Source organism: Strix uralensis, chromosome 3 (genome assembly GCF_047716275.1).
Source record: "Strix uralensis isolate ZFMK-TIS-50842 chromosome 3, bStrUra1, whole genome shotgun sequence".
Taxonomy (NCBI): domain Eukaryota; kingdom Metazoa; phylum Chordata; class Aves; order Strigiformes; family Strigidae; genus Strix; species Strix uralensis.
This window is the reverse complement of record NC_133974.1, coordinates 52,509,035-52,524,242: the sequence shown is the minus strand read 5'-3', so window position 1 is coordinate 52,524,242 and position 15,208 is coordinate 52,509,035. Positions and strand designations below refer to the sequence as shown.

Sequence of the window (15,208 nt, the reverse complement as noted above, 5' to 3'; positions counted from 1 at the left end):
TCCAGTCTGCAAGCCCCCGATTTCAATTTATGCCTGTTGTCTCTTGTCCTAATGCTGTGCACTGCTGAAGAGCCTGTCTCCACTGTCTTGATGACCTCTTTGTAGGCTCTACAGGCTGATAGTAGTCCCCCCCACAAAGCCATCTTCTGCCTAGTTTGAACAAGCCCTATTCCCCTAGCCTCTCCTTGCAGGGCAAGTGTTCCAGTCCCCAACCATCTTGGTGGCTCCCAGCTGAACTCACCTCAGTTTATCATTGTCTGTCTTGTGTTGTGGGGAATAAAACTAGGTGTAGTATCTAGATGCACTCTCACAAGTGCTGAGTACAGGGAGATAATCACATCCCTTGGTTTACAGGCCATGCTCCTGCTAATGCATCCTGGGATGCTGTTGGCTTTCTTTGCACCATGACCTCCAGGACCTTTCTGCAGAAATGCTCCCCAGCCAGGCAAGAATTCCCCAGCTTGTATCATTGCAGGGGGTCCATCCTCCTCAGGTGCAGGACTTGGCATTTGTCCTTCTTGAATTTCATCAGGTTCCTGTTGGCCCATCCCTCCAGCCTGCCTGGGTCCCTCTGGATAGCAACTCTGCCCTTGAGTGTGAGTATTGACTGGTCTCACCAATCTGGTGTCATCCACAAACATGGTAAGAGTGTCATCTAACACCTCCTCTAGGTAACTTATAAAGATGAATCCTAGTATAGACCCTGTGGCACTCTACTTGTAACTAACCTTCAGGGAGAGTACAACCTGTTAACCACTGCCCTCTGAGTCCAACCATCCAACTGGTTTCTTAATTATGCAATTGTCTGATCATCCAGACTGTAACATCCTGACTTGGATACAAGACTACTGTGGGAGGTCCTGTCAAATATATATCCCAGGGCTCTTCTAGAGTCACAGCTGATTTCATGGTCTTGCAAATGGATCAGTCTGAATTTCAGTTACAAGGAGGCCAATTCAGCTGTCTAAACTCACCTAGATTTGTGTTGTGTATGATATCGGTGTCCTCTTCAGAAGGTTGCTATGTTCCATGTAGCCCAGATTTTAGTATGCAATAAAACCATAAGGGGAAGACCATGTTGAAATGCAAGCTCCCTCCCACCACTACAACATTATCCCCTCAACAAAAAGTCCTAACCCTTAACCAGAAATTCAAGCTACCACATGTATCATGTATGCTATAAAGCAAAATTTATAACATTTGAGAGAAAGGCCCTGAGCAGCAGAAGCAAGCAAAAGTTCATTCTGTCCTGAATGGGCATGCATGAGTAAACCATGCACGTTCACACATGCAAACTCTTACTTCAGTAGTAGTTTTCCTCTTGCTGGAGCTCTGTAGGACAAATCTCATGTGATGCCATCAGTAAGTTGCATTCCTTGGAAGTATAGCTCAGCAGTGGATGAGATGGTTTGTTGGAAAACGAAATAAGCTGAAAAGGAGAACCGGAGGATGCAAAGTAAAACCTTTCATTTAATCAGGAAGTGCTCGTAGGTGTAACTTTCAGGGACAGCAGAGTTAGGTTCAACTTTTGTCATTTGAGTCATCTTGAATAAATGGTGTAAGAGACCAAACTGTGTCATTGTTTATTATGAAAAGAAATGCAAAGCAATCTAAGTCCTGATTTTGATTTGAAGGCTTTAATTTACACTGGCTCTTCATGAAGATTTTTTTTCTGTGACAACCCGGCTAACAGCTGTCTGCTTCATTTTATTGAACAGGCTTAGATTTAGGGTTTCAGTAGGAAAAACCTCCTCCCTTTCACCTGTTATTTAATACTTGACATGACTTCAAAACACTACACCCTGAAGCCATTTTGATTAATAACCTCATGTCCTCCTAGGCAAGTAATTTATCACTTGCTCCTCTCCTAAAGCAGCCACTATAGAGTCTTATTTTGTGCTGCACTTTCAGTTTTGTGAAGATTAGTGTGAAAGAGCAAAGATTAAAGAAAATCAATTTACCATTTTGGTTTAAAATCGGCTCTGTTGTCAGTACACAAATAAATATAAAATAAAAGCCCTGGGAAAACTGTATAGCAGCTTGGTTGTGCATAGAGATTTGATTAACAAACAACCAAAAAATAAACTCTCCAGGTTGGGAAAAGTCCACGTTCGAGTTTTGGAGCAACCAAACCCATGCAGTTACTCTTTACTACCCGCACCTCAGGACTGCAGGGGCCGGAATAGTCTTTTAATTTTTGACCCTGCCTAGACAAAATCATTTAACTTTGATTATCGCTTGCAAGGGTAGACTTAGATATTGCACAGGGAGCCTGGGGGTTAGTTAGTGTGAGTAACATTCACTAAGGGGCTGCTGTGCCCAGTTTTATAAACTCAGCTCAGCTGCCATCTTAACTGACAGAAGGTCCTCAGTACTGGCTGATGAGCGCCTGCAGACTGGTCTATGTACTGATGTGGAAGCCTGAGCTCGGGATGAGAAGCCAGGAGCTCAGAAGCCTGGGAACTCTTGCAGGGCAGTGAGTCCTTGTCGCCGTTGCTGGTGCAGCTGGGGAACTGCCCCCTTCGCCTTGCTGGAACAGAAGGGACGGGTTTAGATCTGCACTCCTCTATGTTTGTCTTAACATCAGAAAGACCAAATGAGACCAGATCTTTTGAATCGCTGCATCATACAAATCCTTAAGTAAATGTTTGGAGTTCTGTCTTGAAAGGGCTTAAATTTTCTTTGCTTTATTATGCTTATTTGGAGCTTTTCCAAAATCTCAATTCTAGAAGGAAAAAACCCACCCTTCATCTGATTTTAGCCTCATTATTTTCACATCCAAGCTTTTTCTTGTGCAATCAATGCTCTTTAGGCTTAAGTGGCCCTTTTTCTGCAGCTGTTATTTACCATCCAGATATATTTGTGAAAAACAGCCTTTGCTTTGGTAGGGTTATCATACTGGCTTCTCTAAGTCTCCTCCGACATGAGAGATCCTGTATTTCCCATAACATCTTACTAGGGTTTCACTGCCCTTCCTGCAGCTGGAGCATCAGCGATCAATACCATTCAAAAGTCCAGCTGGGGTCTCTGCTAAGGCTTGAGCTGTGACCATCTTATTCCCCTTCGTCCCCTGGAAATGTCTGCACTGCTACAGCTTGTCGTCTCGTTTGCTTTTATGTGGACACATCAGACTGTCTCTTTGTTATATCAGTTTGTGCATGGCACAGTAGAGTTTTGTCCCAGAGCACTGAATTTTTTAAAGTGTAAAAGAAATCAAATAGGCTGGTCCTGGCCTATTTGTAGTAGGGGTAACTCTGCACAGTAAAGCCCTATGTTAGCACTGAACCCTTTGGCACCAAGGCAGATGTAATACCATAGCTGTAAGAACTTAAAGTTTAAATAAATGACCTGCCAGGGTCATGCTCCAAGAGGATCATGGAACTCACCTTCATTAACTGAGATAGCTGTTGAGGTCCTCATAAACTCAAGGGACACAGGTGCCGTTCATCTCATTCAAGGGCAGATGTTTAAAACAGGCTGAATGATGTGACCCGCACATCTCAAATTGCTCCTCAGAAATTCCAGTTCTCTGTGGTCTATAAAGGCAGCTTTATAGCTGGTTGGGTTTAGATGTCTAAGGCTGGGTGACATGCATCCCATCTTGAGTGGCTTGCCCACAAACTCAGCTCTGTGCTCAGCATCAGTCTGTCCGAGATGCTGTCTGTGCTCAGCATCTGTCTGACAAGTCCTGAGATCAGGACTTCAAAGTTCTGCAAATCTGTCTCACACGCCTGATTTCCATGCTCCTTGTGCTGAAAGGGAAAGTGCTGGAGATAATAACATTGGGCAAGCTAGCCAGAAAATGTAATTTTTTTTTTTTTTAAAGTCATCCTGTTAGAGCAAAAGCTCAAAGTGCTGGAGAGCATGTTATTCTACAATAAGCATCTGCCTCTAGCTCTGTAATTTGATTTATGAGTTCTTGCGAGACTTATTGCCTGTAACACATGCATTCAGTCCCTTTGAGATTATGTTTGTACATGCTGGGCCAAATGCATTCTCTGTGTAATGTGACCGATTTCCTTGGAGTTACAGCAGAGCTGCAGTTTGAGCACTAACCCTTGTTGTGTGTGTAAAACCTTTTGTTTGGGGGTGTGTCAGTGAGTTGGCGAATTTTACTCTCTTTGCTGAAAAGGGGCAAACTGGTACAGATGTTTCCAGCTGCAGCTGGAAATGCTGCCTTCTGTAACCTTGAAATGGTTGCTCCTGAGTAATCTACAAGCTTCCGACACACAGTGTTTCTTTACGTATATATTTTTTAATTTTAGCGATAATGAAATCAAGGTGGTAATTGTTCTGCATTTGCTTAGTTAGGTGAGGCTGCTGCTGCATAAAGTATCTTAATTGTAACTAGATTGAAGAGTTTCGCTGCAAGGAGAAATGGGCTTGACAACCTCATGTTTCTGGAAGCAAAGATCTTTGGACATTGATTTACTGCTCACCACCTCTCCCACTTTCTGTGTTGTATGCAAGGAATGCCTCACACACATTCCTTTATGGGGTTTTCTCTTGGTCCCTTACATCTTCTTTTGCCTCATTTAAATTCTCTCCACCAGGAGCAGTTCTCAGGATGCTGTTAAGAACAGTGGTTTCTAGGGAGCAACCTGAAGGTGCTGTTTAGTATGCAATTGTCAGGCATGGAGTGAAGATCTCTTTAATGATACCATTGGCTGAATGTGGTGGGATCTATAGCCTTTTCTTCCCCTAGGAAAAGGGCTAGTGCAATGTCTGAATTGTAATTAAAATTGAAACAGAATTTATGCAGGTCACCTTTAAAGAAAATAAGCACTTTCACGGCATATTATTGTCTGCTAAAAATTAGAAAGGAAGGAGGAATTTTTTTTTTTAGGGTTTTTTCTTTTTTTGTTGCCTTTGTTGTGGTTGTTCAGACCCTTCAGAAAAAATCAGGTATTAAAAATCTGCTTTCCCCCAGCTTTACTAGGGGGCTGCACAAGCTGTGTTCAATTCCCAGCACAGTTCACTGCACTAATATGCTATTCCACCTTATTTTCGACAGGAGCAGCAGCGTACCACTATTTCAGTGTCAAGCAGTTGCATTCAGAAGAGCACAGCACTCGCTGCAGGCACCGTGGAGTCATCATTGGTATGCTGCTGCTGTAAGAAACCAGTCACTCCTGGTTCCCTCCTCCCACTGAAAGCAAGAGTTCAGCAGGAGCCTGGGGAACCTGCCCTGCTTCACACGGTGGTACCGCATGCAGGGCACCTGCTGAGCTCAGACCTGTATTCATCCTTCCTGGCTCCTGCTTAAGTCATTAACAGTGGCTTGAGCACAGTGATGTGAATCTGTACAGTTTTAATTCAGCCAAGGTGCTGAATATCTTCTCAGGATGGTGGTCCATGACATGACACTGCTTTTATGAGAATTGAGAGCTACCCCTTTTCCATAAGCATCCTGGTCTTTCTCTGCCACCCATCCTTCTCACAATTTCCAGGGAGTAATTGACATTAACAAGTTGTTTAGATAAAACAGAGCACTTAGGAGCTTTCTAAAAAAATGTAATTTTTTTTCCCCCACGTTTGTCCCTAGTAGCTCATCCCTCCTCCTGCCACTGTTTACAAATTCTTGTCATTGGAATTGGCCATCTCTTGTTTGAATACTTTCACCTTAGTGTCTGGATCCTTTCTGGTCTCATTTTTAATCTGACAGCAGTTTAAGGTATCCCTCCAGTCTCAAAAATTTGAAATTCAGAGGTCAAAGCCACAGCAGCTCTCCTTTCCCCTCCTCACTGCCAGTCCCAGGTGAAATCTGATAGTCATGCAAGCAGTTCAGGGTGTTACTCATGTTTCCCGGAACGTGCAGCTTTCTTCCTGCCATGTTTGCAGGCAAACAGTGGTGGACAGACAAACAGTGAAGCAGAGAGGCAGTTTGGCACCTTGGACCAGAAATGGAGTGAAGCAAATAGATCCCCATGAAGGGGTGTAGTCTTAAAGCATTTTATTGCACTGGCTAGTGCAGATGGGAACTGGAGCTACTCGGTTATACTGGGGCTGCACGTTCTCATCCTGCAAGAGGTGTTCTGTAAAGTGTGGTGAACGTTTTTGAAGATGGGACTCTGAGCCCTTTCTTCAATTACTTACGTTTTGAAGGCCCCCGTGGGCACTGTATTAATAAACAGTAGCAGGTCTGGCAGCTGAAATGCTGTTTGCTATGTACAACCATTTTACAGTAGCCTAAGCTCTCTGTCCCTTGCAGGTGCGTGTGCACTTGCAGGTCTTGCTCCTCAGGCCTTCGGGGTCCATTACTGCTTAACTATTTGCCTTCTAATGCAGACCTCCTGCGCCGACTGCCCCCTCATCCCCTCGCAATGCGTTTGTCGCAATGCGTTTGTCGTATTGCTGCTGGCTTTCATCACTAGCAAGGCCGGGATAACGTGGCTTTATGTAAGCACACAGCCGGGTCCCACTGTCCTTGCTTGGTGCTGGGGCAACACAAAGAGGCCGCAAATGTTTGCTCCACTTTAATGATGAGACTTGAGGGCCCAGCGTACAGCATTTATTCTTTTGAGTAAACATCCGTTCCCACAGGCATCCAGCAGCGTCTGGCAGAGAAGATCAAAAGAACTGAAATGAAAGGATTTTCCCCCCTTTGCGGGGGGAGCGGGCAGCAGGACATCTCCTGTGAGATTAGATGGCTGAATGCGCTCTTTGCAAAGCAACTCGTGCACTCGGCCAGGGCTGTGCGCAGAGTGGCTGCGCTTCCAGCCTGGGCTGTTGGCTGCTGGCGGAATAAATGCAATAGTTAAAATGTCTGTTTGCAGCACAGGCTTTGATGAGTAGAGCTCTTGCTGATGACCAGACTGATAAATAATTTAAGATCAGGGGTTCTGAAGCTCTCTTGTGGGATTTTTCCCACTTGGGCCAGTCTAGCCGTGAGACTGAGGTACCTCATGGGGGGATGATGTTTTCATCTTTTTCTGTACAACAGAAGAGCTGTGCAAATTGAAAAAGGTAACATGGTGCAAATGGGAGCTCTGGGGCACAGTGTTTCTGAGCAGGGATGCATGCCTGTGACTCTACAGGAACCTTGGTCTTGCTGGGTAGCAAGCTAGACAAGATGTTAAGCACAATACCTCTAGCTTTAAGGTCATTATAACTTAATGCTAGCTGAACCCATCAAACCTGTCTGAAAATCAATTCAGGCTGGGGACACGTATTACTTTATGACCAGAAGGTGATGAATGAATGAGCTGCTGACTCTGGCTGGTCCAGTGCCCAGTGTGAGTTAAGATGGGAAGATGCCAAGAACTAATCCCATGGCAAAGCAAGATGTCTGTGATGACAGGAAGGCCACAGGTGAAACCCTGCAGCCTCCTGACCTAATGCAGCCAAGGAGAAAGGATTTCAGGCCATGCTGATCTCCTAAGTCAGGTGGCGGTTGTTTGTCCAGAAACTATTTTGTCCTCTGGTAAGGTGGCATTGAAAAAAACCTCTGTCATCTAAAAGACCTCTTCTCTGCCTGTCCATTGGAGTAAGTGGCATCACTTAACTGGGCTGGACTGGAGAAGGGAGGGTGTGTCTTTCTGTAATGAGACTTCGGAGAAAAATTTCTTCCAGATGGAGAGAGTATGTGGGAAACATCTTGGCATCAGAGACCAAAGGAAGAAGTGGGGAATAAAAGTGCCTGGTCGCCCCCAGGCCTGGGCTCTGTAGCTGTGGGAGGGAGTAATTTGGGGTGCCTGTGTGGGTCCTTGCTGGGAGCAGTGCCCCATGGGACAGCATGGGTGAAGTGCTCATAGGGCTCCTGAGCACTCAGCTGAGATTGATACCTCCTTCATGCACTGGGTGGGCTTTCCAGATGGGAACGTTTGTGTTGGGGCCATTACTGCTTCTGGCAGGCAGTTGCTATACTGACGGTTGGCCATCAGAGAAAGTTAAATAAGTTTTCTTAATGTGATTTTGAAACACTTTCTGCAGCTTAAATGGTAAACATAAAATGACTTAATATTGTGCCCCTTCTGTGTAATGCTTTCATGGAAGCACATCACTGAAACCAGGAGGAAAAAAAAAATTTCTCTGTCACTTGCAAGGCTGTGGAGGATCAGCGGTGAGAGCAGGGGAACGAAGTTCATCTGCACTCACTGCTGGCTTTCTGTTTCAGTGATGTGTATATTGTATGAGTGACTTCAACTGGACAGTTGCCCTTTACTGTAAAAAAAGACCAAAGACCATGTAATCACCCAACTGCACAAACAGGCTTTGTGGCTTTGATGCCTTTAGCAGATAATTGAAGTTGTGCCCGATCTGTCACGTTGGGGGCGAATAATCTCAAATAACACATTTGTCCTAGAGTCGCAGAGTCGTTTTGAAGTTGGCTGTAGGGACCATCACAGAGGGGGGTGTAAGTGTGAGCAGGAAGGGAGGTAATTTGAAGAAGTGCTGCTGTTTGGAGCTCTACACCACTGACCTGGACTTTTTTCCTGATTTCAGTATCTAGTTGCTCAGACCATGCCCCCAGCAGTCCCAGTCTCCCTGCTGGGTGGCTCAGAAAGAGCTGGGATGGTTCCACCTCCCACCCATCACAGGGAACATGGGGAGAGGCAGTCTCACGCTGCTGGGAGTGTGATTTGCTATTAGGCTATGTGGTATCCTGTCTGCCATCAGTTACAGCCTCGGCTCGGAATAAAAGGGAATGAAAGGGATTTAACGTCCAAGCCATCGCCTGCTGGTGAGGAGGAGCTGTGGACGCATTTTGAAAGGAAAGTGAGGGAAGTATCATGCTGAAAGGTTGCAGATGGGAAAAGAGTGAAGCTATGTTTAAAAAAGCCACACTCAAGAACCCGGTTTTTACCTGCAAAATCATGTGCTATCAAAATATGAATTAAACAGCTTTTTCTAGAGTTTTGTCTGTTGAAAAATAGAGAATTGTACTTAGGTAGAGAGGGGAAAAAACTGATGCATGAGCAAGCAGAGTTCATCTTGCTGTATGTCAGAATGGTAACCCGGCATCAGCGAGCTGAAGCAAAGGATTATTTCTCACAGCCTCAAATCCCGAGTGCAGGACTGTGGTTCAGGAGGACAGGGTGGTTCTGAGCTCTGCTCCTCTGCTTGAAAGCCATAACCAGCTCTCCTCTCCCTGCTCCCAGTTTACGCCGCGGAGCTGCTCCCACAGAAAGGGAGGGATCCACCTTCTCTGACCTGTACTACGTCTGCTGTTTTTGCCTTTCCTGGCTGCTGCTTCTACATGCTGAGTTCGTGCTGGAAGTAATACAGCTAAATTGCTTCCTCCAGCTACTCACTCTCAATTGACTTTTCTCCGCAGGGAGCTTTAAATGGTGCCCACGGGGCAGCGCAGAGCCTGAAATCCCCGTTAACCCTGGTATTTCAAAAACGATCAAGGCAAACAGAGCGCTGATCTCTGCTTTAGGAAACGATGCACGGTTGTAACAAGTCATTACCCTAAAAAGAAGAAATGAGCCTTCATAAAGTATGTGTTAACCTTCACTAACTAAAACACATTCTTTTTCAGCTGTTTTATATGCTTGGTTGTGCATGAGGAAAAGCTTTTTTTTTTTCCCCCAAGTGTAACTGGTACAATGCTGCAGTGCTTTTTCAAGGGAGCTAAACTGAGAAAACATTGAAAAATCCACATTTTTTACTTTTCTGTGATAACCTAGTTAGTTTGTGGAAGATAAGAGGATTTGTGGAAGTTGAGAGGAATCAGCCTTAGTCTGCCAGTGCTTGAAACTGGCGCGCAATCGACTGCCATCCTTTACCTTCAGGCACTGTAGATCTTTGCCCTCCAGGACTTACTCCCAGCAGCAGACTCCAACTGTGCTCCCAGGTGAATTAGAGCTATGAATTTATAGATTTGTCCACTAATCCTTTCACTGGCACTTTGAATCGAGGCATCTGGAAGGTGGTAGCGCATTTCTTATCAGTGATGCGCTGCTTATCACTGATGGTAAATATCTCCTCAGCCGTCTAATCATCATAAAACTTGTGTTTGGTGTTAGCAGGATGCTTGTTATTCGCTTAGATATTCTGACACAAAGCTGTTCCACCATTTATTTTACCCTATCCATGTCATAAAATGGAGAATCTGGGCTGAGATGGACGCCTTGCCTGGAAGGCAGCCACAAAAATTGGTGAGTAGAGACAGGCACCTTCCTCCTTCCAGGTCTCTGAGCAGTGCGGGACACTAAAGGCAAAGAGCCTCTAGTTTGTGTATGCAGCACATCCCCACTAGCCTTTTGTTTATTTCCTGGTCATTTCAGTATGTGCTTAAGCAGTTATTGTGGTAACTCCTTATCCTACCGAAACATTGATTAGCAGCCACTTTTCGGATCAATTTTGCAAATACAGCACAGAGCGTGCAGAGTGCCTGCTGAGCAGCCTCGGCAGCAGTTAAAACAAACAAACCTGGATAATGACTGAAAACATTACCATGGGAAAAAGATGTCCTAGGGTTGCCATAGAGCACAGATCATGGGAAAACAAAAGCAAACACATAGAAACATTTCTTCCCCCTACTACCCCCCCCCCCCCCCCCCAATATTTTTGAATAATTTGTCTCCTTTCAAAGTTACAGAAGTCTCCCAAAGATAAAAATCTGTGGTTTCTGAAGTGCAGCCGCAAGGTCCTATGGCAACTGCACCCATGTGGAATCAACCACCTACAAAATTGCATTACAGGTAGAGCTGTGAGTTGGTATCTGAAAAATGAGTAATCTATTTAAATGTATAAAGGAAAACAAGTGAGCTCAACCATGAAGTAGTTCTCAGCTGAAATGTCATGAGCAGCATCATTTACATTCAGCCTCCCCTTGAACCCAAAGGAGCGCCATGTTAAACTGTTTCCCTAACCCACGGGTGGACAGACTGGCAGGCTCTTCGTTGCAGAGTCAAGCTGGGAAATACCAGAGCTAAGGTTGTCTGTGCAACCTTTCTCTCCACTCCCTGTGTGGACATGCCACAATACAGGCTTTAATTCCATAATCCCTCGGTCATTTTCCACTGGCCCCCTGCCTCCCTCAGTGTGGAGGAGGCACAATGCAGCCTTAATGAGCAGACAAGCAGTGGCTTGGCTTGTCATTATTCGGTCTGTGACTGTGGACCTCATTCAAGTCCCGCTCTCCAAGTCCTGCTCTGAAAACACAGTGCTTTGTTTTCAGTTGTTATACAGCTGTCCCACAAAAGACTCATGGCCCTTCATGGGCACAACCCTTGCACTCTACAGAGGGTGTTCAGTGGTTAATACCCTCATTTTACAGATGGTGGCGACCAGAAACAGCAAGCGTTTTAACACCTACTGCTTCTTGCCATCCCATGACCATCCATAGTGCTGGAGCACAGCCCCTGAGGAGGGCTGATGTGGTTGTGAGTGCTCTGCAGCTCAGCAGATCAGAGCCTGGTGCCTCCAGTCAGCCATCCAGAGAAGAAAGGAAGGTAGATGTGGCCACCCCTTGCCATGGCCCCATGGTTTCTGGCTATGGCCTCTGCGAAGCAGAGCTTTGGTTGTACAGGAGAGGTGCTCACAGCACAACTGCTGCCCTGGGCCCCTGGGCAGAGGGGTCTGAAAGCCAGGGCCCCAGCCCGCATGGATGGGGCATGGCCTGACACCAGCGAGGTGTCCTGGGATGACACAGCTTAGGAAAGCGGTCGCCTTGGCAAGGCTTTTACATCACCTGCCCAAATTTCTCTCCTGTACCTTCACAGGTGCCTTTTCCAATGCTGCTATGACCATTAGGGTAGGCTGCCAGAGAGAATCTGGGATTTTTTTGTTGGGTTTTTTTACTGTTCTTGACTCTTAATGAAGTATTTTTCACTTCAAACTCACCTTGAGCGTGAACAGATGGGCAGAAGCAGCTGCTCAGGTGGAATCGGCACAGGCAAACCCCGCTCTCACAGCAAGGAGTGTCCCCTATTTGACTCTGGGAAATGCAGGCCCTTGAGCTCTGCAGCTTGTGACCACTACTGCAGTCATCATTTTCTACCAGGTGTGAAATTGTGATGAAATGGTCTTTTTTTATTAAAGCATACAGCTCCCTTCCCCCAGCTAATCTCCAAGCAAAGTCAGCTCACATTTGTATTGGGCTGTGAGAAGTTGCATTGCTGAATATCTTACTACAAAATGAAGTAATGGTCTAAATCTAGAACAGGGCACTTTTCTATTAGATGTATTTTTTCCTTCAAACAGATTCACAGCTTCTTTCCTGCTATCCCTTTTTCTTTGGAGCTGCCCTTAAAACTCTGCAGACTCTTTGCATAATTCTCTTTTGATTTGGTCGTCCTCACTCAGCATCTGTAGTGATGCCTGCAAAAGCTTCAGACAGCAGCTTCACTGTGGGCAGCTGGTGACCTGAGCTGCTCATAGTTATTCATTTCACTTTGGCCTTCTCTTGTGTGGTGCATGTAGTATCTGGCACACGAGGACCCTGTTCTACTGTGGTGCAAGTAATCACTGTTAGTGTGTTCTGCTCTGTCACAGGATTTTGTGATGGAGAAATAAGGAACAGTTATGCCTTAGTGTCTTTGTTTAGTTAGGTGGGTTTCTTTTTCCCATAGCTTTGATGTCACCACAAGATTTGTGAAGGAACAGTAACATGCTTTGGTTCTAGGATGAGCTGCATTGGACACCCTGGGGTATAAAGCTTTTCAGACCAGGAGTCAAAGGCAGGAGGAGAAGGGCTGTGAATAGGCGAGTGTGAAACTTCATGTACTGTCCATGTTAGCCCTAGGATGCTCTGAGATTTTTTAATATTTTTTTTTTTAATACAAAAGGAATTGTACATAAAAGCAGTTATGTATATTATCAAATGGACAAGCCTGGCCTCAGATGTTACTGACAGTAATTGCAAAGCCTCTCATTTTCACATAGTAATGGTGTTTTTGTTGCAGATTGATGTCCTCAAGGCAGATGTGGAGAGTGCTGAGTGGAAAATTTTGGAGAACCTCATCCTGGAAGATGTTGTTGAGCAGATAGGACAGCTGGTCTTTGAGGTGCACATCCACTGGCCTGGGTTTGAAGTCAGCGGCAATGACAGCACTGTGGTGCGGTACTGGTACAGTCTGCTCCGAGAACTGGAGCTGAAGGACTTTAGGCTTTTCTATACCTACAAAGACTTATCAAAACCACAGATGTTTCTGAAAAAGGAAGCCTTCAATGCCAGTAGCTGTTACACACTGAGCTGGGTAAATACAAGATGGAAATAGCAGAAAGGAATTTATGATGTGTGACTGTGAGCCATCTGGCCCCGTAGCGTTATTGAAGAGGACTTTGGCGTCACTGGCTAAAGTTTCTAAATATGCACACAGTGACTGCTAACAAAATGGACTGGCTTTTATTTTTATATGTTGTCAAAAGAACTGGCACTAGAACAAGATACACGGTGCAGATTTGTACAGCAATATATTTGCCAGCAGGTACACTGTCTCAGAGGACAGAGGTTTCTGTAAATGTTTGTCGGGGGCGGGGCTAACAGCATGATTTACCCAGGCTGACCTGTGCCTGAGTGTGCTGGCACAGAGGGCATCCCTCTGGGGCTGCTCTGGGAAGCTATGCTCCCTGAGCTGTGCCAGCCCTTGGGCAGGAGAGTGCTCGTGAGGAGGTGCCTTTCCCGGGAAGGGTCAAGTGTTACTTCTCTGATCATCTTTGATTTACACCTTCTTTACTGTGGCCTTGTTTCCTATGGAACAAATTTTAGGCAAGAACAGTTATGTTCTTGAACCCACTGGCAAATTTCAGCTGAATTTGGCAGAGGCAGAAATCACCGCCAGACTAAAATTCCTACCTATTTTGTTGAGCAGCTTCTGAGTGCTCTGACTTTAGCTCTTTAAGGCAGTCTGGCTATGGGAAGCAAATTCAGCACTTCTGACACAGGAGATGGTGGGACAGAGAGACTCAGCTGCTGGAAAAGCTGCCACCAGCGCTCCCCCTCCTCACCTTCCGGAGGCTTCAGCCAGAAAAGACGGCTTCCCTAGTTCATCTGCTCAGAGAACGGCTTGTTTTAAATTACTCTTGCAATGGCTGTAGCAAATGGTTGTTCACCTAGCGAGATACTTATTTAAAAGAGCTGAAAGTAAAACCTGGTCTTTTTAATCTGTTTGTTTTGGGGTCTAGTTGAACCTTTTGCTGTGTGCCTTCTCCAGCGCTGCACCTGGATGCCTGCTGCCTCCTCAGCACGTCCCCAGCCTGGCTGCCTCTCGCCAACACGAGGAGGCCGGGCCCTGGACATGCACCGATGCTGGCAGAGGTGGTGGGGCAGGCAGGTGTCGGGGGCCGTGGCCATGCTGGGGCCCATGCTGGATGACTTCCAGGAGCCAGCCTTGGCCGTGCCCTGGGGAGCTAAGGAATGGGGGGAGCTAAAAAATATATAGCGGGTTGGGTTTTTTCTTATTTTTAAAAGAATTTTGACATTAAACTTTGCATTAAAATACAAGGTGACACCACTTTGATGTCTTTGATATATGGCCTTTGTAACTGCCTTTCGTTTTGGACTTCTGCAGGGCTCAGTGTTCCTCCCCTTGGCATGCCTCAGCCCAGCGTTGTGTTTTTAACAAGTGTCTTTCTCTGTCCTCATGTTGTTCCTTCTCTTGTAATCCTGGCATTTTCTTTCATACCCTCCTTTCCTTTTTCACCCTCTCTGCTGCCTTGGCTCCGTCATCCCCTCCTTCCCAGAGCAGGGCCCTGCACCGGACGCAACATGCACACAGGATCTCAGCTAACAGCCAGAGGTGGGGAAAATTAAGTGTAGGAGCTCTTCCTTCCAGGCAGGTGAGTCAGCTTTCTTCCAGAGCCATTGCTTTGCCTCACCAGTGGCTCAAACCATTCCTTTCACCTTTCCCAGGCTTTGCCCCAAGCCAGGCATCTGCTTTCCTCCTCTCCCACCTCTCTGAGGGCTCCCACTGCCCCAGGGTGGGCAGAGACCGCTCTCCCCAGCAGAAACTGCTTCAGCCCTTCAGTTCAGCTCCCTTTCTCCGAGAAGAGGCCAACAGGCAGGTGACCCTGCTAGGATGACAGTCTTCCTCCCACTGCCCTTGCTCTGAGACTGCGGGGAGCAGCCTGCCCTGGCCCCAGCACCTCCCTCCCACCTGGTCCTGCAGAGCCCGTCGTGGGGCTTGAAACTGCTGCAGCGAATCTGACTTGGAGCATCTGTGCTTGCCACAGAGACCACAGATCTTGGGCTGCTTTGGAAGATGCAGAAAAAACCCCTCCCTACTTCAATGGGGAAGGACTACGGTGGTGAGGGGCT

The 15,208-nt window shown here is 46.2% G+C and overlaps 1 protein-coding gene across 4 annotated transcripts in view; it reads left to right on the top strand.

The window, feature by feature from the left end:
- METTL24 (methyltransferase like 24) overlaps positions 1 to 14,405 on the top strand; it is a 48,839-nt gene extending 34,434 nt beyond the window's left edge. For 2 of the 4 annotated variants that reach the window (XM_074862281.1, XM_074862285.1), the window contains exons 5-6: positions 5,015 to 5,101; positions 12,855 to 14,405. In XM_074862281.1, coding sequence (XP_074718382.1) covers positions 5,015 to 5,101; positions 12,855 to 13,169 — 402 coding nt within the window. In that variant the 3' untranslated portion in view covers positions 13,170 to 14,405. Of the gene's footprint in view, positions 1 to 5,014; positions 5,102 to 10,540; positions 10,650 to 12,854 lie in introns of all 4 variants that reach the window. The other 2 variants (XM_074862284.1, XM_074862283.1) reach the window with 2 other exon arrangements.
- Positions 14,406 to 15,208: the final 803 nt, after the last annotated feature.